At 42.0% G+C, this 27,035-nt stretch overlaps 1 protein-coding gene across 1 annotated transcript; it reads right to left on the reverse strand.

The window, feature by feature from the left end:
* Window positions 1-2,303: 2,303 nt before the first annotated feature.
* Window positions 2,304-24,916, reverse strand: RTCB (RNA 2',3'-cyclic phosphate and 5'-OH ligase). Its single transcript, XM_066358227.1, has 12 exons — window positions 24,742-24,916; window positions 21,045-21,123; window positions 19,802-19,869; window positions 18,564-18,663; window positions 15,699-15,855; window positions 15,355-15,511; window positions 13,762-13,921; window positions 11,198-11,373; window positions 10,464-10,652; window positions 9,763-9,873; window positions 7,930-8,049; window positions 2,304-3,623 (listed from the first exon to the last, which is right to left on the reverse strand). Exons 1-12 carry the CDS (start codon window positions 24,832-24,834, stop codon window positions 3,516-3,518), a joined length of 1,518 nt encoding a protein of 505 aa, XP_066214324.1. The 5' UTR covers window positions 24,835-24,916; the 3' UTR covers window positions 2,304-3,515.
* Between the last annotated feature and the right edge of the window lie 2,119 nt (window positions 24,917-27,035).

The following is a 27,035-nucleotide window of genomic DNA, read 5'->3' on the forward strand; positions in this document are numbered from 1 at the left end:
AGGGATGTGTTCTGGTTCATCATCCCAGAAGCTCTCTGAACCTCACCCTTTTGGTTTTTATAGAGGCTTCATAACATAGGCACGATTGATTAAATCACTGGTCACTGGTGATTGAAGTCAACTCCAGTCCTTTTCCTCTCCCTGGAGGTCAGGGGTGGGGCTGCAAGTTCCAAGCCTCTAATCACAAGGTTGGTTCTGCTGGCAACCAGCACCCATCTTTAGGGGCTTTCCAAAAGTTACTTCATTAACATAAACTCTGGTGTAGTTGAAAGGGACTTGTTATGAACAAGATACCTTGATTCTTCCTACCACTTAGGAAATTCCAAGGGTTTTAAAAACAATCACATACATATTGCTTATTATATAATCACAGTATCACACAAGGACACTACCCTGCATAACCACCATCAAGAGATCACTCTTGGCACAGCTCTGCTCTCATTTACAGGTTCTACTCAAATTTAACCAACTGTCCCAACAATGTAACTTTTCCCCTTTGGGTCCAGGATCCTACCCAGAATATATATTGCCTTTAGTTGTCTTCTCAGATTAGGGAACAATCTGTCAGTCTTTTCCTGGCTTTTCATTTCCTTGACAGTTTTGAGTGTGCAGGACTTCATTCTGCAGGACGACCCTCAACTTGTGCCCATGTGATGCTTGCTCATGACCAGACTCAGGCCACGCATTCTCGACAGGAACGTCTCAGAGGTGGTGCTGTGTTCCTCTCTGCCTCATGGCAGGAGACAGGATTCATCCCACCACTGGTCATGCCCACTGTGATCACCTAGTGCTTGGCAGCATGTTCATTTACTACCTATCCTGGCAAGGTACGACTGAAATCACCATGCATGTTTCTCTACATGCCCCCTTATAACATTATCTTCTTGGATCACTGGTATTTTAGATGTTAGTTTTAAAGCAAGAGATTTTAAAGATCAGAATATAGCATAATGACTTGGTATACTCCATGGTGCTTGATTGATAACAAACAGCCTCTTCTATTCAACAAACCATGCTGTCTGGGCAACAGGATAAGGACGTAAGAAATAAGAACAAAATGGGCTGTGAGTTGTGCAGAGTTGCAAATGATTCTGCAATATCGACGATGCTGACAAGCAATTTTCAGAAATAGAAAACCTGATAAAGGAGAAAAACTGAAATGTTAGGCAGAAAAAATAGAACAAGCTAAAAAATGTTATCTTGTATTCAAGTTTTCAAAGGTTACATGAAGATCAAAGCAGGAGCCTCTTAAGAGCTGCAAGATTTTATTCAATATTTAAACCTTTAATTCCTTGTTGCTCTAGGAAATAATCACAAAATTTGAAAATCGGTGTTCATATTTTGTTTGTTTCATGACTTGGTTTTCCAAACCATATGCTAGTAACAGGACAATACAGTCTATCATCAGTGGGTGAATGTCCGTGCTTTTGAGAAAATTAACTACAAACCGACTGACTTCAGAGGCCTTATGCTGGGGCCCACGTGTGCATAGTATTAAGACTCATCTTCATGCCTGAAGAACCAGATAAGGCCTTACCAAAGGGGGTTCCGGGCTGTGCCCATGTACATAGGAATGGGGTATTTTTACTTCAAACAATAAAAACAGCTGGTTACTTCAGCCTCATTTGAACATTTATTTTAAAGCAGTTTTTTTGCCTCAAATAGGAAAATAACATCTTTGGAACAAGGGAAACGATGTTTGTATCTTTTTAAATTCAAGATATTAACCATTACTTGCTATGGTCATTAACAGGGCCAAATCATGAAAACACTACATATAGGAAAAGCGCAGAGCAGAATTACCACTGCGCAAGTCACTCTCGTCCTTACTTCTCCTCACCTGCTCCCCTCCCGCCTCCCTGAAGGGTAACTTTTAAAGCATCTAATGAAACTCAACATACTTAATCTGTACAGTTTCTTGCACTGACATCAGCTAGTTTTGGGAGGAGATCTTGCTTTGAATTAGTCTCCAGTGACATGTGATTAGGCAAGCCCAGTCAGGGAGTCCACGCGGACACCCGGGGCTGCCTCACGGTCAGCGAGGCCAGCACCTGCCTGCCAGAGCCCGTTTCTCCTCTTTCCATGCCCTCCAGCACTCACTGTGACTCAGACCTGTAAGTCATCTGTGCACAAGGCACCGGTCCAATCTGAAAGCATAAGTAACTTATAATTATGGTGTTAAGATTTCTAACTTATTTTTATTTATAACTTTCAAACTCTACCATTAAAAATGTTTTACGTTACTGAGTGGTCAGAGTAGAGACATGCCATGTTATTTTATAGAATCCATTTTTCAGAGAAAGTCTGCTTTTCTCCAGCATTCCAAATAGCATCCAGAAGATATTCCAGTGGGGAGTTTTATTTTAAGTTGAGGGAAAAGCTGTAAGATTCCTTTTTAGGGCAAGTATCTAAAAGTACCCTAGGATAAAATAAGAAAACAGCTACTCTGTCCAAAGTGACTCAAGTACAAATATTAACTGTCCTAATGCTATAATACATTAAGCACAAAATACAAATAACACGTTACAACTTTATTAGATTTTTCTATTTTACTGGCTATTTAGACACAACTGAGGCCTTAGTAACCTATAACTTTAACATCTTCAAAATGTCACAATATATACATGAAATCTAATTACGTGGCACAAGACTAGTCAGCCTGTCAATACAGAGCAGTCATTAATGTCACAGATGTGGTCACTCCCTGCTTTTATAATGATTTGATCACCCATGTAAAGATATTCAGCATTATATGAGGATTCTCTGCTGCTATTGTGCAAGTTACTCAAGAAAAATCTGCCAGAACAGGTCTAATTAATGACAGATACTGACTAATGTTCTCCAGGTTAAGTCAAAACTCTGCCTTAGACTTAGAATGAAAAAGGCAGCATGTCTATGAAAAATCATTACTTTTTGGGTCCTTATTCCTACACTGCCACATGTATTCCCTCCTCAGTGTGTCCCGTTCCCCAATCATCTAATGTCCTGACGTGACCCTATGGTTGCTCTCCCAGTAAGAGTGGTATTTAGAATTCTGCTCAGTGCAGGGAAAAGGGGTGGATGGTGCATGAATGGACAAAGTAATAAAAGGAGGGCAGAGAGGACATTCTAAAACCTTCTCATTTAATAGAGTATTCTTCATGACACCTGTCAGGATGTAAAGAGAGCTTGGTGTGAACAAGTTCATTCTGATGATGAGAGACATGACCGAGTGAAGCAGTTTCTTAAACTATCCTCATCCCTAATAGATTTCCCTAAAAATCTGTGGGACGACCTGGAAGGAAGCAAATACATCTCTTTCCAGATGGGCACTATGTGACTCCTCCTAGAAGGTAATTTACAACAGTGGCTCCTGAAGGAGCAGCCTCCCCATCAGCCACTTCTGTAATGTGCAGTGATGGCCACACACTCTGGAACCTGACAGGTGTCTGAGTCCTGCTGTCCGAAGAGCAGTTCAGCAAGGTCCACTCCACTTCAGTGAGGGTTCCTGGAGCCTGGCGGCCACCGCCAGGGCGCTACCCTTTGATGACAGCAATTGGTCTCAGTTTAATGGCCTTCTTGCTAATCCCAGCATCGTGGCAGGTGTTCACCACATCTGTCACATTCTTATAGGACTCGGGAGCCTGCAGGGGTGGAAGCAAACATTGTAAAAGTTCACTTAAACTTCACTTCTAATTAAAGAAATGCACATTAAAACAATACTGAAAAATTTCCCCCTATCAAATAAACAAAGATTAAAAAAGATGATTAAGTTCAGTGTTAGCAAGGGAGTAATAATATAAACACTCTCATCTTGTTCTACATTTTTTCTGTATTTCCCCAAAGAACATTCACCACTTGAATAACTAAGAAAAGCAGTAAATGTAATCGAATAAAGCACACACACTAATACCCAACTGGAAGGAAGTGCACTGAACCGTCCCATTGGTGGTAATTATCTTTAGATGGTGGAGTTTTGGGCAATTTTGATTTCCTTTCTTTACAGATTTCTGTAGTTGTTACAATTCCTGGAATTAACCTGTATTACCTTCACAAAAAAGGGAAAGTTATTTTTCATATATATAAATAACACTATATATGTGCACCAATGTGTATATATGTACTCACATACAACACATAAATTCTGTGAATTTCTAGCAAGACTGCCTTCCTTCCTACCCAAACTCACTGTCTTGCCATTAGAGTGAGTCTCACACACAACCTTCATCTCCATTCACGTCAACATAGGAATCTCAGGCCTCCCTGACAGATCCCCACATAGATCTGCACATACCCCTTTCTGCCCATTTCCCATTCTCTTCTGACTTCTGAGACCTTTCCACTGTGGCCTCTGAAACTTCTCCCACTGATTCAAGTGCAAAATCCTCTCCCTCTTTCCTTCTTTAAACGTTCCCTTCACTTCTGTTCTTGCTGAAATGTGGATCTCCCCTAAGGAGGTTCCTCCTGCCTCCAACTTTCTGAAGTGGTGGCTGTTTTCTCTCTCAAACTGGGTTATGCAATCAGGCTGAGAAGTGGGACAGGTGTTCTTTCTCTTCATGGTTCCTTCCAGACCATTCCCCCTCCTTCTGCCCTCAACACTCCCAGTTTTAAATCTTGCAGTCATCATTTATTACTACCTACTACATTTTCTTATTGCAATTATCAGCTAGAGTCTGCATCACTTCCCACCATTACGTCAAGACTTCTAGTTCCTGGCTCACTGTCATCTCTCCTGCTATAATCCTGAGAGATGTTAGTGTTGAGAAAGAGGATCCTTTGAGCACCTTGGCTTCTTGGTTCATTGATTTCTGCTCCTTCAATGCTTACCTCAGCCATTAGCTCCCTGGGTCACACCCCAGAACTGTCATTACCAGTGATCACTACTCCTTCACTATGGTGGACTCAAGCATCTCAGGCTGGTGATCACAGCCTGTGTTTCTGCACATTCCCCCTCGTGCTCCACCTCTGATATTCCCTTACAACACCCTCAACAGCCTTGCTTCTTTGTCACCGTGTGGTACTTGTAACCCTGGTTAAAGGTAACCCAACCTCTATTTCATGCCTGCACCTCTACATGTGAGTGTAATTATCAACATCTAACCACTGAATTTAGCTCAAGTGGGTCCTTGGTGCTGTCTTGCAATTATCCAAAATTTCACTAGACCAATTATTCTTTCTCTCTCTTAGGTGATTACTTCATACCTTCTCCTGCACTCTCATTTTAATTCCTGTTACACTGAAAAACTAAAAACAACCAGAACAGAATCTCCAAAACCCTCTCATCATAACTTCTTTCTATCTGCATTTGTGCCTTCTCTCCTTTTATCAAGGACGGATTACCTGATCTCCTAGCAAAGACCAACCACACCTACTGGTCCACCAGATCCCATCTCCTCATATCTACTCAAGACAATGCTCAGTAATTTTCCCCTCTTCTAGTCAGCACACAAACACATTAATCAGAGGCTATGTTATCTTCCGCTCAAAATTCTCCACTCTCTACCCATCATCTCAGAATGAGAGCCAAAATCCTTGTGTAAAGGAAAAATAAAGGACCCACACAATCTGGCATTGTTACCTCTCTAACCTGGGTTGCTCATCACAGTGGCCTCTTTGTGGTTTCCTGAACATCCAAGCATAACCTCGCTTGGATTTTGCACCTGCTGTTCTCTCTGCCTAGAAAACTTAAACCCCTAGATACCCACACATCCTGTTCCCTCACTCTCTTAAGCTCTTCACTCAAATATTACCACCTTACTACACCCTCTTTAAAACTGTACCCACTCCCAAACTCTCCATATCCCTCATCTCATTTTTACTTTGTAGTACTTATCATCCTCTGACTCACTATAGGTTTTACTATTTGCTAAGTTTCATGAGACAAGAATTTGTTAGTTTTGGTCACGGCAGTATTCCTAGCACCTAAAACAGTACCTAACTACAGTAGATGTTTCACAACTATTAGCTGAATGAGTGAACTAAAAAGTATTGTAAAACAAGGAAGTAAAAAATATACATGTTAATAGTGGTTATCTCTGGAGGAATTCTAGATGTCCTGCTTTCTCTTTTGTATTTCCTAAAACCTCTTAATTAAACATGTATTGTTCTTAAAATCAGGGGAAAAATGGTTATTAAAAAACAAAGGCTGCCCTGGCCAGTTGGCTCAGTGGTAGAGCATCGGCCTGGCGTGCAGGAGTCGATTCCAGGCCAGGGCACACAGGAGAAGCGCCCATCTGCTTCTCCACCCCTCCCTTCTCCTTCCTCTCTGTCTCTCTCTTCCCCTCCCGCAGCTAAGGCTCCATTGGAGCAAAGTTGGCCCGGGCGCTAAGAATGGCTCAGTGGCCTCTGCCTCAGGCACTAGAATGGCTCTGGTTGCAACAGAGCAACGCCCCAGATGGGCAGAGCATCGCTCCCTGGTGGGCATGCCAGGTGGATCCCGGTCAGGCGCATGCGGGAGTCTGACTGCCTCCCCGTTTCCAACTTCAGAAAAATAAAAAAAAATACCCCCCCCCCCAAAAAAAAAACCCCACAAAGGCTTTGTCATACTATGACTCATTAATATGCTTTTGGTATTTACTCTGATTATTAATAACATCTGGAAAAAAGCTTGATACAGAAGACACTCATTACCACTTATAGTACAAAAACTTGAAAAAATAATTGGAAGCTACTTAAAAATGTCAAATATGAGAAGAAACTTATGGTATTTAATTGGTAGATTATTAGGCAATCATTAAAATTGACACAAACATTATTATAATGTGCTAGATTTAAAAAATGACTACAGGGAGCATCTGACTGTAGCATATGTGCTGTCAAAGCGAGCACACATAGGAAGCATTTGAGATCTCGCTACCCAGCATAGGTCGTCAGCTTGGCCCAAATAAACTTTTATAAAAATTCAAATAAACACCTCAAACCAAATATAAATAAGGAAATAAATGATTACATAATGTTTGTAATCTAGATTACTACTAGTTTTACAAAGAGCATTTATGGAAAACAATGGCAGTCAGTATCCTACAAAAGGAGGCAATAGTTTTCTCAGGGCACCAAGTTTCTGAATGATTCTTTTTCTTCTCTCTTAAACTTTTTAAAAAGGTTATATTGGCCTGACCAGGTGGTGGTGCAGTGGATAGAGCGTCGGACTGGGATGCGGAGGACCCAGGTTTGACACCCTGAGGTTGCCAGCTTGAGTGTGGGCTCATCTGGTTTGAGCAAAGCTCACCAGCTTGGACCCAAGGTCGCTGGCTTGAGCAAGGGGTTACTCGGTCTGCTGAGGGCCCACAGTCAAGGCACATATGAGAAAGCAATCAATGAACAACTAAGGTGTCGCAACGAAAAACTGATGATTGATGCTTCTCATCTCTGCATTCCTGTCTATCCCTCTCTCTGACTCTCACTCTATCTCTGTAAAAATAAATAAATAAAAATAAAAAAAAAGGTTATATTGCTTCTAACTTAAATATGTATATATGTGTACACACACACACACACGTAAAGTTATATACATATAATTATTTAGTTTAAACAAAATCTTTGTTCCTTTATGAATCAGAAATGCTCCCAGACACTGCCTGTGTGTGATGTCACCCTGGCTTTAACCATGGGGTTAAAACTGTTCTCCCAAACATTTTCCCCTTGCCTTTTCAAATGTGCTCTCAAATTAAAATGTTAACTGTACAGCTGTGCAGAAGGAAGGTTAAAATGAGCCAGCTCAAACTATTTCTAAAGCTTAAGATGTAGACAGAGACTACATGGAAGGTAAAAATCAATCTTATGAATGTGGCTTATAATTAACATCCAAATTACAGAAAAGACAATAATCAATTCTACTTGAGGTTATTTTAAAATAATAATTTCTGTTAGCAATACCAAAAATTGCTGCCTCTGTGCACTGGCATAAATCATACACATTTTATGCTCAATATTTATGAAAATTTCACTTACCTCTTCCATAACCAGTTTGGGTGAGGCAACACGAATTGCAATTCCTTTATCTGCCAGTTTGTCTAAAACATCCTGGAAATCTAAATTACGCCGAGATTTTGCACGGGACAGTGCACGGCCCTAGATTGGGAAAGGAATAAATTTTACTTTTTATAAAGTCTGAGCTACAATTTATGTTCAATCCCAGCAATTATTTAAATCCTTAGGATTATATAGGTTTTCCATGACTTCTTTACAAACTGAAAAAGGAGTTAAAAGACATTCTTGCCCTGGCTAGACAGCTCGGTTGGGTAGAGCATCGTCTGAAATGCAGAGGTTGCTGGGTCGATCCCTGGTCAGGGCATATACAGGAGCAGATCGACATTCCTGTCTCTCTCTCTCTCTCTCTCTCCATTCCTCTCTCGCTAAAATCAATAAATAGAATTAAAAAAAAGAGAGAATCTTGAACTATTTTAATTATTTTTATTTACTTATTTATTCATTTTAGAGGGGAGAGAGAGAGAAAACGAGAGAGAAGGTGGGAGGAGCAGGAAGCATCAACTCCCATAGGTACCTTGACCAGGCAAGCCCAGGGTTTTGAACCGGCAACCTCAGCATTCCAGGTCGACGCTTTATCCACTGTGCCACCACAGGTCAGGCTAATCTTGAACTATTTTATCAACCTTTACATGTCTTTCATTATAACCTTTTGGAAACCAAATTTCTATCTACAATATACAAGGCATGTTTCTAATTACTATTAATGATCAATTCAATATAAATATAATAACTTTCCATTGTAAACAATATGTCTGCTATCACAAAAGCGTTGTACTCTTTATGACTTAAATAGTTTGTCAACCTTAGCACTACTGACATTCTGGAGGTAATGCTTTGTTTTGGGGACTGTCCAGTGCATTGTAGGATGGTTAGCATCATCCTTAGCCTCCACCCATTAGATGCCAGTAGCAAAACTCCCCTCCCTAACTGTAACAATCAAAGTGCCCCCAGACACACTGCCTGTGTGTGATGTCACCCTGGCTTTAACCACTGTGTTAAAATTAGGAGTTGGGAGACAGCTGGAAATGAAAAAGGATCAGAGAAAAAAGGACTGAAACCTATCTGTGACAGGTTATACTATGAGAGGGTATTCTAGACAGTTTCTATTTTATATTACATCACCAGCTGAGCACTGTGATGGCTTAGACAAGGGCTTGGCAAAATGGTTTGTGAGCCAAATCTGGCCTACCACAGCTGCTTTTGGAAATAAAGTTTTATTGGAACACAGCAATGCCCACTTGCTTATGTATTATTCATGGCTGCTTTTGCACTGCAATGGCATAATGGAATAGTTGCTATAGAAACCATATGGCCCCCAAAGCCTAAAGTATTTACTGTCAGATGCTTTACAGAAAAGTTTACCAGCCACTGTCTTAGAAGAGGCAATATGTTGCTATAGTTGTGCAGTCTATGCACAGGTTCTGATTTGTAAATAGGGCACATCCCCCAAATCTTGAGTGGACCCATCAAGTGAGGAGCAAATTATGCAAATGACAAGGTCCAGTGAAAATCTGCCTCGGTCAAAGTTGTAGCAGTTATGCTCGTGTGACAATTTCTCAGTCTGGATTTTATGGACTTGCAGAGATGAGAAAGTCACTGGTCCGACCATGACCCTGCTAGTAGAAGAACTAGATGGCTGGTTCACCATATAGTGCATGTGATGAGACTCAACTCAGGTAGAAAACAAGACCCAAACCTCAACTCTGTTAATGCACAATCCAGCACATTGATCTATCAAAATGCAAAACAACTAAGCTGAAGATAGCATGTCTAAGGAAGTTTTGTTTTCCTTACCGCTCCATGACAGGTTGTTCCGAAGGTCTCAGTCATGCCCTGCTCAGTGCCAGTAAGGACATAACTACAGGTTCCCATGGTACCACCAATGAGCACTGGCTGTCCAGTGAGCTAAAGATGCACACAAATCAAACATGTTAACATTTGGAGAAGCATGAGCTTTTTATGCCTGAGAATTAAATTTGCTCTTGCACTGAAGGATTATGGGAGATATCTGAGCACCTAATGCATTTCTCTCACAACTATATTGACATTATTTTGGTTCTTATATAATTGAGAGGGGAGGGAGGAAGATGGGAATGAAAATGTGAGGACTAGGAAGGCAGCAGAAGGCAGACTGAATTGAATGCAAGAGCAAAACAAAATTCAAATGTATAGATAAAGGTTATCAGGAAGAACCACCTTGCCCTCTCTAGACCTGTTTCCTCTTCTGTAACGCTATCAGTCAAACACCAAAAGGGTAAAATAAATGAAATAGATTGGATTTAATCTTAATCCTGTCTTCCAATCATCCAAAAGCCTTACAAAGATAACTCTCAAGCACAGATGATGGGGGAGTCGCTGCTTCAGAGATGAGAAAACCCTGTTCTCATGGACGACAGATTTTCTTTCCACAATTTTTGCTTTCCTGTTTCACCCACTGTTAGAACTACCCAAGTCATGCACCCCATGTCTGGAACCACAAATGGCGTAGTAAGTACCTGGTAATCAACAGCAATGAGGGGATGGTGAGGAGGGAAAGCTCGGGTGGATCCCTTTCTGTGTACTAACAGGGTCCGTTCCTTCCCGTCCACCACGTGCTGTTCCACTTTGGCGATATTGTGAGAAACATCATAGATCACGTGTAGGTCCAAGTCATCAGGCGTTGTGTTGAAGACCTTGGCAAAAGCCTAAGAGAAAAAGCTTAAGTCAAGAGTAGCCAGAACCAGCTCTTCAGAACTTACTGATTATACAGTCTGTTCCTGAAGGGAGTGAGGGATTTAAGACTTCAAAATAGCAGCGTTATTAATCTTCATGAGGACAAAACCCATCTTTTAGGTCACATAGAAATTCCATTCCATAAATTCCAACTTTGACTGAGAAGCTGCTTGGCTTCTTGATCAAGCCGCTCTTGATCCCACCCTTCAGAACGGATGCTTCTTCCACCTTCTGAATGGCACTTAGTGAATGGCACCTCTAACCTCCCTGCTGCTCAAGGAAAATTCAGGAGTAACGTTGGCTTCTCATCTTCCCTCATTCCCCCACACCTAATACTGTGCATATTTATTTTAAGGAGAGATACCAAAAGCTTAGACACTGCCAATATTTTAAATATTTATTATAAATTTCTAAAGCCAGATTTTACAGGCTCTGAGGCTCTCTAATTTGATTACATAATTTCAAAGCATTTAACTTCATCATGAATAACTTGGACCAGAAGAGCAACTCCAAGTACCTGACGAGTTAGGAAAGTCATGGAGGAGCGGTTGACCCAGGCATAGTTCCCAGCCGCCGCCATTCCCTTCAGGTAGTCCTGACCCTCTGGAGAAGCGATTCGAGCACAAGCCAACTGTCGGTCATTGACTATAATCTTGTCTCTCTTCATGGCTTTTTCCATAGCAACCAGGGCATCTGGAACAAAAGCCAGATTTCCCTTTATCATTCAGATCTACTGCAGATAGCTAGACTATATTCAAACCCACTCTATAAAAAAAGAAAACACAAGTAAAATACAACTTTCCCTTTGAAGTGTTTCTGAGTTCACCTATTTGTTTGATCAAGGTATATTACTGAGAATCTCCTCTGTCAGAGCTGTGCCACACAGCTACAGGGCTACAAACACACCTGCCTCCAGGAGCCTGTAAGGGAAACGAGATGTGTACATGCGTAACAACATGATGCTAGTTACTGCTTTCCTGGCACGTGAATAAGAATAGGAGTAAAATACGTTTATAATCATCATGGTTTTTAAAAATAATTTTCAATGACTTAGTGTAAAAGAACTGGATACAAGTTGCTAGATCCTCTGCAGGAAAGTCAAATCCATGATAAAGTGTACAGAGAAGTACTTGGCAGAAAGTTCAGCAATACCAGTCACTGCTCCATATACAGTGTGTCCGTCAAGTCATGGTGCACTTTTGACCGGTCACAGGAAAGCAACAAAAGACGATAGAAATGTGAAATCTGCATCAAATAAAAGGAAAACTCTCCCAGTTTCATACCTATTCAGTGCAGTTCGATTTGGACTCACGCACAGATTTTTTAGGGCTCCTTAGGTAGCTATCCCGTATAGTCTCTACAGACTCGTCACTGACTGATGGCCTACCAGAACGGGTTTCTCCACCAAACTGCTGGTTTCCTTCAACTGCTTATCCCACTGAGTAATGTTATTCCTATGTAGTGGCGCTTTGTTATAAACGTGCCAATATTCACATTGCACTTTGGTCACGGATTTGAATTTAGTGAGCCACAGAACACACTGAACTTTCCTCTGTACTGTCCACATCTCGACTGGCATGGCCACGGGCTGCTCCGCTGTATACATGGTGTTACGTCATCTGCGCATGCGCACATGCTGCCACATCATTCTACAGAAACTGGGAGGGTTTTCCTTTTATTTGGTGCAGATTTCACATTTCTATCGTCTTTTGTTGCTTTCCTGTGACCGGTCAAAAGTGCACCATGACTTTACGGACACACTGTATTTGCTAGATGAAATATTCTAATGGGTTAGGCTGGTACAAACTATTAAATTCCCATAGGATGAAATGTACACACAAGGATGAACTATAATATACAATTTAAAGTTTAAAATAATTTCCAAGTCTCTGTAACATTTCATATATTCATAAATCCTTTCACACATCATATAAATTATTCAGTTATCTTCTTGCTGGTTCCCTGCCTCCTACTTTTGTTCATGGTGTCTTTCAGTCATGAATGTCCTTTGTGTACAATTGTCCAAACTGCAAACATTATGTGTCCATGAAGCTACCTCTGAAATCTTGAAATCTTCTTCCTAACCATTCTACTTTGTCTTCTATAAGAATCCACTATAGCCTGACCTGTGGTGGCGCAGTGGATAAAGCGTCGACCTAGAAATGCTGAGGTCGCCGGTTCGAAACCCTGGGCTTGCCTGGTCAAGGCACATATGGGAGTTGATGCTTCCACCTCCTCCTCCCCCCCTTCTCTCTCTGTCTCTCCTATCTCTCCCTCTCCTCTCTAAAAAAAATGAATAAATAAAAACTTAAAAAAAAAAAAACTTTATAAAAAAAAAAAAAGAATCCACTATAGCACAGGAAAACATTTACCAAATTAAGTTAATGTCTATAATATGAACTCCACAATTTAAGGTCCCTCTTGCTCTTTCTGGTGAGATAATAATACTAAGAGTATACAAACTAACTAGAACCAATTATTGAGTACTAAGCATCAGACACTGATATAAATATTTTGCATACATTATTCCATTTAAGCTCCTCTGACAACACCATATGAAAGAATTATTGCTATTTTTTCAGACAAGGAAGACCCAGTGAAGTTAAACTATTTTTTTTTTTTTGTATTTTTCTGAAGCTTGAAACGGGGAGAGACAGTCAGACTCCCGCATGCGCCCGACCGGGATCCACCCAGCACGCCCACCAGGGGGTGATGCTCTGCCCCTCCGGGGCGTCGCTCTGCTGCGACCAGAGCCACTCTAGCGCCCGGGCCATCTTTGCTCCAATGGAGCCTCGGCTGCGGGAGGGGAAGAGAGAGACAGAGAGGAAGGAGGGGGAGGGGTGGAGAGGCAGATGGGCGCCTCTCCTGTGTGCCCTGGCTGGGAATCGAACCCAGAACTTCTGCACGCCAGGCCAGCGCTCTACCACTGAGCCAACCGGCCAGAGCCTAAGTTAAACTATTTGAGGCCTAGTTAGAACCAGCACAGTACAGTTCTAGAGACTTCTTTCTTAAATTCTATATGATTCCCCATAAAATGTACATTTTATTAGCACCAACCCAAAAATTAGGTCCAGAACATACCTGTGGCTACTTGGTGGCCCAAGCCTCTGCTCCCACTGTGGATCATTACACACACCTGTCCTTTATGGTCAATGCCCATTTTCTTAGCAGCATATTCATTGAAAATTTCATCAACTACTTGGATTTCTGCATAGTGGTTACCTGCTCCCAGCGTCCCCAACTGCAAATGTAAGAATGTCTGATAAAATAGTTTCTATTCTGAATTTAAAAAATCCATTTATAATCATATAGTTAAAAAACAACAAATAACAAAAACTAAAAAATAATCCCACAAATAGTGTTTAATGTAACAAAAAATTTTCTAAGCCCTTAGTAATGCTTCTTTCCTTTAAAGCAATATTCCACACAACAATAATGGAAGCAGCTCCTCAAGTTTATTGTATCATTACTGTTTGAGGTACACACATATTAAAAGCTTCATAAACCATAACCCATATGATTAAATGGCTCAAAATATTTTAGTCATCATTGAGAGAAGGGTGAAGTTTTGGGATGAACATCTGAGTTCCCTGACAGCATTATTCATCACTGAAAGACTATGTCCCTTAACTGGAGCTAGTAGATGATTTAGAGAACCAGAGAATGGCAGTGCTTAAATAATTTTTAGAAGTTGCCTAGCTTTAACTATCCCAATTTTCAGATAAGAAAATGAGACCCAAATAGGCAAAAGAGACTTGCCCAAGGTCACTGTGATTTATTGGCAAAGTCATCAAAACCATCAAAATTAGCTATATATTTCAAACATCTGGTATATTCTTATCTCATGGATACCATGAACTGACAAGGTACCTCTTTTCATTTTACACATGAGAAACTTTCCGCCAAATCTTAAGACTGTCAAAGTATATACATATGCATTTTTAGCATACTTTTTGAGCCCACTTAATATCCCATTTTCTTCCATCCACTTCTAAGTCATGATATCTTGTTTCATTTTGTGAATCCTGATAAGCTCCTAATAGCTTTTTTTAAAATTTAATTTTTTTATGCAAAACACAGTTTATTCTTGTATTATTATTATTAATTATTGTCTTTTTTTTTTTTTTTTTGTATTTTTCTGAAGTTGGAAACGGGGAGGCAGTCAGACAGACTCCGGCATGCGCCCGACAGGGATCCACCCGGCATGCCCACCAGGGGGCGATGCTCTGCCCATCCAGGGTGTTGCTCTGTTGCAACCAGAGCCACTCTAGTGCCGGAGGCAGAGGCCATGGAACCATCCTCAGCGCCTGGGCCAACTTTGCTCCAATGGAGCCTTGGCTGCGGGAGGGGAAGAGAGAGACAGAGAGAGACAGGGGAAGGAGAGGGGGAGGAGTGGAGAAGCAGATGGGCGCTTCTCCTGTGTGCCCTGGCCGGGAATCGAACCCGGTTCTCCTGCACGCCAGGCCGACGCTCGACCACTGAGCCAACCGGCCAGGGCCTCCTAATAGCTTTTTAAGAGTAAGAATGAAGCATAAACAAACAAATCTGTGCTCATTCTGATACACTGTGAAAAACCTGGGGAAATACATTCATTGCATCAAAGACATTACTTTTCCACCAACAATAACAAAACAGGAAAAATATGAACACATTCCTCTCCAAAGTAAGTGGTACCTGAGGAAGGCCTCTTTTTTTTGCCCTTGCAGAGACCTTATTGGGGTCAGCTTGCAGCATTCTTCCATACTCCTCACAGTGCTCCTTGTCTTCAGCCCAGGCATAGCCTTCTCTTAGCGACCAGTCCACACCCATTTCCAAGGCCTCTTCCAAGTCTCTGAGTAGGTAATAAGGTACTAGTCACTTCACAGGTAAGGCAGATCAAAACTTAAGGTTGACCACATCTCAAAGGGCAGAGAAAACACTATATTTACCATCGCCAGTGTACCCTACATTGGAAATGAATTATGAGGGTCTTATGGGTATTATTTCTCTCATTCCATTTATTGGAAACGTGTGCTTACTTGGCATTCATTGGGATGACACCTTTGGATCCCACCCCAACAGGAATGTGATCAAACATTGCTTGGGCAAGCTGCTCCTTCACAGGCTGGATGTCACTTTCATCTAAGTTGGTTCTTAGCAAGCGGACACCACAGTTGATGTCAAATCCGACGCCACCTACAAAACAGAAAAGTTAAGCAAATATTAGGGAAACCAGGTAGTTGGGCATTGTTACCTGTGGTTTACCACAATTAAAACAGGTTTGAAAAGACAGCCATTCTTTTAAAGATAACCTTTATAGTAGCGAATAAAGTGGTTCTCTATGGGTAAAGTCAGATGATATCAAAACAATTTAAAGTAATTGACATACTGCCTGACCAGGCGGAGGTGCAGTGGATAGAGCATCGGACTGGGACATGGAGGACCCAGGTTCGAAACTCTGAAGTTGCCAGCTTGAGCGCAGGCTCATCTGGTTTGAGTAAGGCTCACCAGCTTGAGCCCAAGGTCACTGGCTTGAGCAAGGGGTCAGTCTGCTGTAGCCCCCCAGTCAAGGCACATATGAGAAAACAATCAATGAACAACTAAGGTGCCGCAACAAAGAATTGATGCTTCTCATCTCCTCATCTCTCTCCCTTCCTGTCTGTCCCAATGTGTCCTTCTCTGCCTCTGTCTCTGTCGAAAGAAAAAGAATAAAATAAAGTAACTGACATACTAACGGTACTTCGTGGGTCAGGGAGGCAATAATGAACAATCAGAGATTAAAATGAGGATTATGTGTTTCTTTTTTTCCTTGGTAACTCTTGTTGGAGGTTTATGAATTCTAATACATTTTTCAAAGAACCAACTTTTGAATTTGCTGATCCTTTCTACCGAATACTGTTTCATTAATTTTGCCTTTCTACTTTCTTTGGGTTTTTCATTTGTTGTTCTTAGAGATCTCTAACTTTACAAGATAGATGCTTAGATCATGGGTATCTCAACCTTTTTTCTTTTTCAATTTGTGTGTTAAGGCTACATATTTCTATCCACGTATGACTTTAATAGCAACCCACAATTTTTAGACATATTTTTACTAATATTAAATTATTTTGTATTTTTATTGTGATCTTTTTGACCCATGAATTAAACACATATTGCTTAATTTATAAATACATGAGGTTTTAAAAATAATTTTGTTGCTGTTAATGATTTCCAACTTAATTCCACTATGGTAGGAGAATATCCTCTATATCACTGGTTCTAAAGTGTGGTCCAGAGACCCCCTCAGGTCTAAGGCTAAATGTAAAATAATGCTAAGACATTATTATTAGCCTTTTAAACTTATTCTCTTGAGTGTAAAGTTTTCCAAAGACCACATAGCATGTGATAACATGTCTGCTCTGATGGATAATGAAATATTTATTTGTATGTTATTATTCTAGAAATGTCTCCACTTTTATGTCTAGTAAGGTAAACACCGATAAAAGCCTTGAGATCAACTCTCAAAATATTTTTTTTTTCATTTTTTTTTTTTTTTTCTGAAGCTGGAAACAGGGAAAGACAGTCAGACAGACTCCCGCATGCGCCCGACCGGGATCCACCCGGCACGCCCACCATGGGGCGACGCTCTGCCCACCAGGGGGTGATGCTCTGCCCATCCTGGGCGTCGCCATGTTGCGACCAGAGCCACTCCAGCGCCTGAGGCAGAGGCCACAGAGCCATCCCCAGCGCCCGGGCCATCTTTGCTCCAATGGAGCCTTGGCTGCGGGAGGGGAAGAGAGAGACAGAGAGGAAGGTGTGGTGGAGGGGTGGAGAAGCAAATGGGTGCTTCTCCTGTGTGCCCTGGCCAAGAATCGAACCCGGGTCCTCCGCACACTAGGCCAACGCTCTACCGCTGAGCCAACCGGCCAGGGTTCTCAAAATATTTTATGAAAGTAAAGGGGTCCTGAGTCCAAAATTTTTGAGAACTGCCTCTCTATGATTTCAGCGCCTTGAAATTTGAGACCTGCTTTCTGGCTCAGCACCTGGTCAATTCTGGTAAATGTCTGTGTACACTTGAAAAAATGCACATTCTATATACAGTTCTTGGATGCGCTGGAATGTGCATGTACACACCATGCAATTATATGGGGGTCAAGATACCAAGTTTGTCAACTGGATTGCTCATATCATCTGTATCCTTACTGACTGAAATCTACCATTACCTGAAGAGAAAAACAGCGTTAAATGTTGGGCTCATGTATTTTTATTTTTATTTGGATCATAGCCTCACAAATTCTTACTGCCATAATAGCTTTCCCATGTTCTCAAACAGACTTTAAAAAAAAAGTTTTATTTAGTCTTTTTTGTTATTCCCAGTAAGGGATTAGTCTGAAACAACCATGTTTACCATTGCCAGAGGCAGTACTCAACATGTAATTTATATTTTTCAGACTCTGAAAGTAAATATATTTCTTCTGGTGAGAAATACCTTCAGTGAAAGCCTCCCTCAGCAGAAACGGTATCTGCCACTAGAGTGAATAATGAGGACAAGGACAGCAAACGAGCACCTCCTGTGTGCCCAGCACTGATCCGAGTGTTTGATAGAGCCTCACTCAACTCATCCTCACAGTAATGCTCCCATCTGCCCGAGAGGTCCACACTGTGCCGGGAAAGTGTTTCAGCGTGTTTTGTAGCCAGTGTGTGAATAGTGCCTGGCCTACAGTAAGAGCCTAAAGAATTCTCAATAAATATATGCTCAGAGCCTCTGAGTGTCCAGTGTGAATTCTCTCAGGAAATGCAGAAAAGGAGTGATAGGGTTTGATGAGACAGAGACACACCCACAGGAAGCAACCATGCTCCAGTTCAGAGAAGCGACAACACACTGAGAGACACTAACAGCTGACAGCAGCGTGCGGTCTCCTTACCTGGGGACACCACTGCTCCAGGGTCATTCATATCAAAGGCTGCCATGTTCCCAATAGCGAACCCATAACCCGAATGGACATCAGGAAGCCCAATTGATCGCTGAAAGACAACAAGAAGAGAAATCCCGCTTTCTCAGCCTGGCGTCTGGTGGCCTGACAGACCTGATACCGGCCCCCAAAGAGGCGGCAGGCAAAAGCCTCCCACATCAAGATCCTAGTTTCATAAAATATTCTCCACTGGTGAAAATCAGGTGTAAAATCTCCTCATCGTAAAGTTAATATGGTGGAGAAAAATCCTTATAAAGTCTGTCCGTTAAACTAAAGAAACCTAAAACAGAAAAGCCTCCGATAACATGATACAGGAGGACCACAGACTGACTTTAATGTGTCATTACGTTTTAAAGACATCTAAAGATAGGCACTGACAAGTCATGGTCATGTCAGATTTAAAGGAGAGAAATATCTGATTATATAGGTCCTTAGTGTTCAAGCAATCACAGACAAATGTAATCCATTTGATGGTACAAACACTGTATACCTTCTAACCTGGGGCCTAGAAAGGGATCCTGACCCGGGAGGAATGCAAGTCAAACATGGGGAGGATGTATAGAGATCCCGAGCTACTCGCGAGTTCTTCACATATATAAGCCATGTCTTTTTATCTCCTCCTTGACCCTACTCCACAGTGCCTAGCAGAGTAACTGGCATAACGACCTCAAAAAATGTCTGTAGATTGGGTTCATTTTAACATCTACCAGCAATGGTGGAATCTAAATGTTAGACTGCATGGGGGCCCACTCGTACCATCTAGTTTGATTGCCATTACCCTCTTTTTGAATCATGTCCAGAACAGCTATACTGTCCTCTCTCCCTCTCCTCAGTCCCAACCTTAAAATTCCTTCTGTTCCTTCTCCAATCATCCTTTTAAATGGGGCCAGTGAAAACTACAATGGGGGCAAACTAACCCAGGAAAAATGATGAACAATGACAAAGGAACCAGAACACATTAGAAACTACTTTGAAGGTTCTCAAAAGCTTACCGATTGTAGCCGAAGGCAATCAGAACCTGTGATGCCATTCAGGCCCAATTATTTCTTTATGGTCCATGGTTATGACTAGACGTTCAAAGGTCACTGTCTAAATGACACCACTATCAGTTAGGCACAGCCTCTCATACATTCAACAAACTTTTAGACTAAGAGAAAATACCACGATGAAAGCTTTGCACACGGACTCACATGAATAATCCCAGGCAGGGCTGCCACATTGCCAATCTGTTTCATGGCAGGCAGGAAGCCACCAACACCTGAAGACAAAAATTCAAAATTAGGAAAGAGGAGACACTGAATTTTAGTAAGTATGATATATTCATGTATTTCTGGATTGCAGTACATGAAGGGAAGTGATCAGAACTACTAAAACAAAGCGCTTATGAGATGAAGTGTGGAGGCAGCTTCCTCAGAAGGCAGCACATACAGAGAAAGGCGGTGAGGGCAACCAGACTAATGACACACACCTGTCCATGTTCTGTGCAAGCCATGGACAGTTGTTTGCAAATGTACTGGGAGATGTAAAACATAACTATTAAACACTATGTGGTCAATATAAAAAATGTATTTTCATAGTTCATATTATTTATCAGAAAACATCAATACTGGGTTTATTCTAGGTGACAAAGAAGGGCAATGCAGAGCTGGGAAAACACTGGATTAAGAGTCAGGGGGCCAGGGGTTCTAGTCCCAGCTCTGTCTCTTTGTTGCTCTGTCATTTTAGAAAAATCAGCATACCCTGGTGGGGAGGTAGGTGGGATTTAGTTAGTTGATCTAAAAAATAAAAGGGTTAAAATTAGATTTCAATTCCACCATCACTATTAGAGCTTTGTATTTAAACTTAATATGCTTAACTCTAAACCTCACTGATGTCCAGAAAGATAGGTATAACAAACTCTATTTTATAGATGAGATACCTGAAGTTAGGTGAGACTAATCAGTGTATTCGTTAAGAATACTGACTTTGGAAACATGTACTCCTGGGTCTGAAATCTGGCTCTGTCACCAAAAAGCTGTGTAATTTCAAACAAATTAAAATTATTTAACTTCACTGAACCTTGACTTGCACATCTTTGAAATGGAGACAATATCTTCACCTCAGTTAGTCTAAGAATTACACAGACAACCTAAGTAAAGCACAAAGTGAAATGCCTGGTACATAGTAAATGCACAATAAATGGTAGCTCTCATTATTGTCAAAGGTCAGCTTCAGAACCAACCAGGTCCATCCAGCTCCAAATGGTTTCCACAACGTCAGGTAGCTAACAATGTAACCACAAATTAGAAACAGATTTCTGGTCTCATTTCAAGTCTTGGTCACTTGACAATATTTTTGTATTTTTAAATTATGTATTATCTGAATTAGCATATTTTTTAGGCTACAGGGATGACAGTTCTTACACTACCACATGTAAAATTCTACTGTACTTACCGCCACCTCGACAGGCGTTCCGTAATTCTTCAAACATTAATTTTTCCAGCGCATCATTCACATAGAAAACTCCTTCAACCTGATACCAAAGAAAAGGAAAAACTACATCTGAGCACATGTGCACAATGTACAGATACTGGATACATACAAACACTGTATGTAATATTCATTTTGCTTTACTCTTTTAAAATATTATACTTTCAGATTCATACAAGAAGACTTTCTATCAAAAAGCACAAGGGGGGTGGGGGGCTGGGTGAAAAAGGTGAAGGGATTAAGAATAATTTATAGATACAGACTACAGACTACAGTGTAGGGATTACCAGAGGGAAAGGGGGGTGGGGGAGAAAGAGGAGGGTAGAATAGATGGTGATGGAGGGAGACTTGACTTGGGGTGGTGAACACACAATGAGAATTGTCAACTGAGACCTGTATAACTTTTTAACCAATGTCACCCCAATAAATTCAATAAAATTTTTAAAAATATTGCAAGGTGTTCCCAACCTTAAATACAGATGCCTTTGAACAACATGGGTGTTTACGGCACTGACCGACCCCCACCCTCCCATGCCGTTCATAAAAATCATGTGTAACTTTTGAATCCCCCAAAACTTAACTACAATAGCCTAATTGTTGACCGGGAGCTTTACTGATAACATGAACAGTCAATTAACACATATTTTGTATGTTACATGTATCAGTACTGTATCCTTACAGTAAAGTAAGCTAGAGAAAGGAAAATATTAAGAAAATCCTAAGGAAGAGAAAACACATTAACAGAATTTATTGAAAGAATTGTGTATAAGTTGACTTATGCAGTTCAAACCCATGTTGCTCAAGAGTTAACAGTGTATCTTAAAAAGTATTTTGAAATGTTTACAAATTGTCTTATTCTCCTACTCTCAAAGCCACATTTAAGAATTTAACAGGTAAAATATTTTGTGCAGGTGAAAAGGTCTCAGTACTGTTGTGCTTCTAAGGTATCAATGGGTTTTTAAAAAACAGATGAATCAAACTTTCAAATTACAAACAAAAATGCAGTCATCTAACTTATGTGTACTTTTTCTGTGCCTGAAGCAATAGCGCATCACACTTTATAGTGTCCTATGCTGATTTACAATCTATACTTAGGTAAATGGTGAACAAAAAATTTTTAACACATAGCTATGTAGCTATGTGCTCAGTCCTAGAATCTACATAATCTTAATATTATTCTTACTGATAATAGGGGTACAATTATGTAACTAACACTGAAGGCCAGAACATTTTTAACAGAAATCACATTTTATGAAGAAATGGCTCAGTAATGGAGATTTAATACTCACTCATCCAGGGAAGTAAATTCCTTTCATAAGAAGGTAGTTTCTGCATTTTGCCATTCCATGAATAAAAATACCAGTGGATGGAAAGTGCCTCCAGTACAATTTCAAAGGGTCTCATTTTCACTTCCCCAAACACTTACTGAGAACTTACTCTATGTCAGGTGCGGTACTGGGCACGAGGGGAGACAAAGGACCCTGCTTGAAGAGCGTCCCGGTGAGGGTGCAGCCCAGACAAACAAATTTAAGAGCATGGTGAGCACGTGCTACATAGAAGCACACGATGCCATCTATGCAGGATCTGATGAAGTGGCTCAGGGTCTGGGGAGCCTGGGGTGGGGGGGGGGGGGGGAGAGCTTCACCGGTAGCTTACTTTCTGTTCACAGTTTCCTCACTGTTTGAGTGGCTCTTTAAGGACACTAGAGACATCACTGGGACAGCAGAACATTTAGGAGTGGAACACAAAGATGACATAAAGACGGGAGGGGCGTGGTTTTAGGGAACAGAGAGGGATTTCTAGTGCTGCGTGTGGGTCTTAGAGAAGGAATGGAGATTACAAAAGACAGAATCATCAATGGGGAATTCATCACTTTCATAAGGATGGGAACACAATGTAAGCTTGGCATAGAGGTCGGTGACTTTTTAAGAGTAATATATCAAGATTTTGACTCCCTCTTCTCAAGGTAACAGGTGGTAACAAAGTGTTGCACAAATAGTTAAGCCAGAACTGCTGTTCGCAGGGATGGCAGAGTGTTACTGTCTCTTTGGGACGATTATATCATGGTGATTTTTATATTCTTCTTTGTTCAAGGAACCAACTTACCCAGAGACCTACCACGTGGAAAACAGCAAAAAGGAGCCTTTATGACTGCAGGCCTTTCCTCCCCTCAGTGTCTAGCCAAGTGCTGTACTCACTGGGGACTCTCACTCAGTATGTTTTTTTGTTGTTTGTATTTTTCTGAAGTTGGAAACAGGGAGACAGACAGACTCCCGCATGCGCCCGACCAGGATCCACCCGGCACGCCCACCAGGGGGCGATGCTCCGCCCATCTGGGGCTCACTCAGTTACAACCAGAGCCAGTCTAGCGCCTGAGGCAGAGGCCACAGAGCCATCCTCAGCGCCCGGGCCAACTTTGCTCCAATGGAGCCCTCGCTGTGGGAGGGGAAGAGAGAGACAGAGAGGAAGGAGAGGGGGAGGGGTGGAGAAGCAGATGGGTGCCTCTCCTGTGTGCCCTGGCCGGGAATCAAACCTGGGACTCCTGCATGCCAGGCTGACGCTGTACCACTGAGCCAACCGCCGTAGAGCTCACTCAGTATGTTTTGATGTTGAACAAAAGGGTGGAGTGTCTTTTTACGAGGGCCGATCAAACCTTCAGAGCACCTGCATGGCCTCTGAAAGGATGTCAAAAGCCACCAAACAACATGTGCCCCAAAACCTCACAAATGCCTTCTTACTTCTTCACTTTAATGGGCAATAACGGGCACAAAAGGCAACGAGACCTGAGAGATCAGCAGCCAGGCTTTCCAACCCTCTGGTCCTGGACCCCCAGTCTCCGCCCTGTCAGAAGGGAATGGGACCCCTGCCCTATCCTGCTAGACCAGGGGTCAGGAACCTATGGCTCGTGAGCCAGATGTGGCTCTTTTGATGGCTGCACCTGGCTGGCAGACAAATCTTTAATAAAAAAAATAAGGTTAAAAATATAAAACATTCTCATGTATTACAATCCATTCCTACCGCTCATGTTCATGGTTGCCGGTGGCTGGAGCCAATCACAGCTGTCCTCTGGGACAACACCAAATTTTTATTGGATAATGTGTAACTTACACGGGTCGTTGTATGGCTCTCACGGAATTACATTTTAAACAATGTGGCGTTCCCGGCTCTCAGCCAAAAAGTTTCCCGACCCCTGTGCTAGACTCTAGCAGCTAGAGTGTCTCACCAGGTGGGCAGAGGGAACTGTGTCACCGACTGTCCCAAGGTCCTTCTGGGAAGTGAGCAGTAAAAACAGCATCCGCCCTGGGAATTTTCTAGGTTATTCTAGGAGCAAAACAGTTTAATTAAAAACCAACTAGGGGCAGTGAATGCTAAGAGCGTAGTTCAGAGGACCAGCGTGACTCGGAGGAACGGAGTACCAGTTCCAGCGACTCCACCCTGCACTGGCTGGGCAACTTCGCAAAAGACAACGACCGTCTCCAAAGCTCAAGCACAAAACGCCTCTCACGGTGCGTTTGTGAGACTCGTGTGTGAAACAGGTTTGCAAACTGCACTTTCGCCGCGGGGCCTGAGGGCGTGGAGAAGGCCCGGTCGGTGGCCGGGGAGGCGCCGCGGGCCCCCAGCCGGGAAGGCCCCGCCACTGGGTCCTGCTCCCCCGCCTCACCTGCATGTTGGGCACAAAGCCCTTCTTGATTCTCCAGGAGTTTTTATTGATCTTTTCCAAGAACTGCAGCTCATCGTTGTACGTGCGACTCATGGCGGCGACCAAATTGCAACTCCCCGCTCCCCTTTGAAGAGAGCTGCCGCGCTGTCGTGTCGCTGGAGGCACCACCTTCCGGAACTCGACGCACAGGCGCGATCAGCTCCAGGGCCGGATGGGCTACGGCAAGTGCCGAGGCTCCAACGTCGTCGCACAACCGCTTTTCCCCCCTCTCAGTTAAGTTAGAGTGCCCTCTGGTGTTTAACTTTTGGGATGGCTTATTAGTTACTCTCTTCTAGGCTAGAGCTAAACCAGCTAAATCCAGTCGTTTTTAGTATGATCTAGTTGTCCCCCCCCCCCTTTTTTTTTTGAAGTGGTAGCAGCACTGGAAAACGCGCGGAGTCTGGGTTAGGTCCGGCTGGTCTAATGAATAAGTCAGCTTGGAGTTTCATCCCCAGCAGTTAAGGGGAAAGAGGCCTGCAGCTGAGAACAATGAGCATGTTTAAATACATACCACAACTGAACATTTGCAGTGTTTCAGAGTGAATTTGTGCATATCCCTTCAATAACTTTGATGTTAGAAAAGAGCATCCCGAAGGATGAAACATGACAATTTATCACTGATTATAGCAAACACTCATGGGGACAGCTATTATGGCCAGATGTGCGCTCCAGAATGAGTTAATGCCAGTCTCTGTGGATAGCCAGCACTTCCCAGTCTAACCTTTTTTGGCGACAAAGTACTCTATGATTATGCTTTTATCCGCAGTGTCTTTTGTTCAGAGTAATAAGTGAGCTTTCAGTGATTTCATTGTCTAATCCTACCTCTTGTGAAGAACAGTGACTTTAGAATCAGAAAGACTTGGATTCAATTTCTACCTCTGCCCTTTACTGGCTTTGCATGGTTAATTTCTCTTAATCTTTGTTTCCTCATATATAAAGCGGGCTAATAATTCTTCATAGAGAGGCTATGAGGATTAAATGAACCAATAGTTGTGAAGTAACAGGGTCTGACACACTGTTAGCGCTCCAATCAAGGGCTCTCTTCTGTCCCCCTACTAGACTGTAAACAAAAACACAAAAGCGAAGTTTGTGGTTTCTATTCATTTCTTGCATCATCCATACCACTTTCCCTCTCCTCCTCTTGTGCCCCAATTTCACCCCCTGGATCAGGTGCTCTAATAACATTAATATCGTCATCAACTATGAGTTACTTAGGGTTAGTACTCTGCACTGCCATTTCATTGAGTCTGGGGGGAGAGAAATATCCTAAAACTTAAACAAGTGATACAACTTTCTGAGTTTCCTGTGACCACCCTGTTTCTCACTGGAAACATCTGAGAGGTAAAATCAAGCCTTGAAATCTACATAACCTCAGGCTTCATCAAAGTTAAAGTCATTAAATTCTCTACCCTCTTTTCTGTCTGATTTTATTATTATTATTTTTATTTTTAAATCTGGGACAGAAAATTTTTTTTTATAAATAAATTTTTATTTTAATGGGGTGACATCAATAAATCAGTGTACATATATTCAAAGAAAACATGTCCAGGTTATCTTGTCATTCAATTCTGTTGCATACCCATCACCCAAAGTCCGACTGTCCTCCATCACCTTCTATCTAATTTTCTCTCCCTCCCCCCTCCCCCTCCTTCCCTCCCCCCACCCCCGTAACCACCACACTCCTGTCCATGTCTCTTAGCCTCGTTTTTATGTCCCACCAATGTACGGAATCCTGCAGTTCTTGTTTTTCTCCGATTTACTTATTTCATTCCGTACAATGCTATCAAGGTCCCACCATTTTGCCACAAGTGACCCGATGTCATCACTTCCCACGGCTGAACAGTACACCACGGTGTATATGTGCCACATATTCCTTATCCAGTCCTCTATTCTTTTTTTTTTTTTTTTTTTTTTTTACAGTGATTAAAGCCTTTAAGCAAACTCTTGGCCAATACAGCAAGAATCCATAAAAGAGTAGTGTCCTTAACATGTTCACCAAGTCCAAGTTGGCCCCAACACCATGCCAAATCCCTGAAAAATGCAACCCAACCCCAGTTCAGTCTGTTAGGAGCTGTCACAGGAGCAGGAGTCCAGGAAAAGTCCACATCCAGGAAAAGTCCGCATGGCACTGGAATTGTTGTGGGACAGAAAAATTTGCAAATAAAAAGACAAGGTTGACATTAATAGAAAATAATTTTAATTAAATACAGGGGACAGGAGCTGTGAATATAAAACACAAAATCTGATATGCAGGG

Source organism: Saccopteryx leptura, chromosome 1, assembly GCF_036850995.1.
Source record: "Saccopteryx leptura isolate mSacLep1 chromosome 1, mSacLep1_pri_phased_curated, whole genome shotgun sequence".
Classification (NCBI taxonomy): Eukaryota; Metazoa; Chordata; class Mammalia; order Chiroptera; family Emballonuridae; genus Saccopteryx; species Saccopteryx leptura.

Bases quoted from the DNA above. Each gene is read 5' to 3' on its own strand.
- RTCB (XM_066358227.1), bottom strand. From the start codon at position 24,834: ATGAGTCGCACGTACAACGATGAGCTGCAGTTCTTGGAAAAGATCAAT. The intron at 18,664-19,801 runs GTGAGTCCGTGT...GTTGTCTTTCAG, and splicing joins CCCTGCCTGGGATTATTCAT to CGATCAATTGGGCTTCCTGA. The intron at 13,922-15,354 runs GTACCACTTACT...TTACATTTGCAG, and splicing joins AAAAAAGAGGCCTTCCTCAG to TTGGGGACGCTGGGAGCAGG.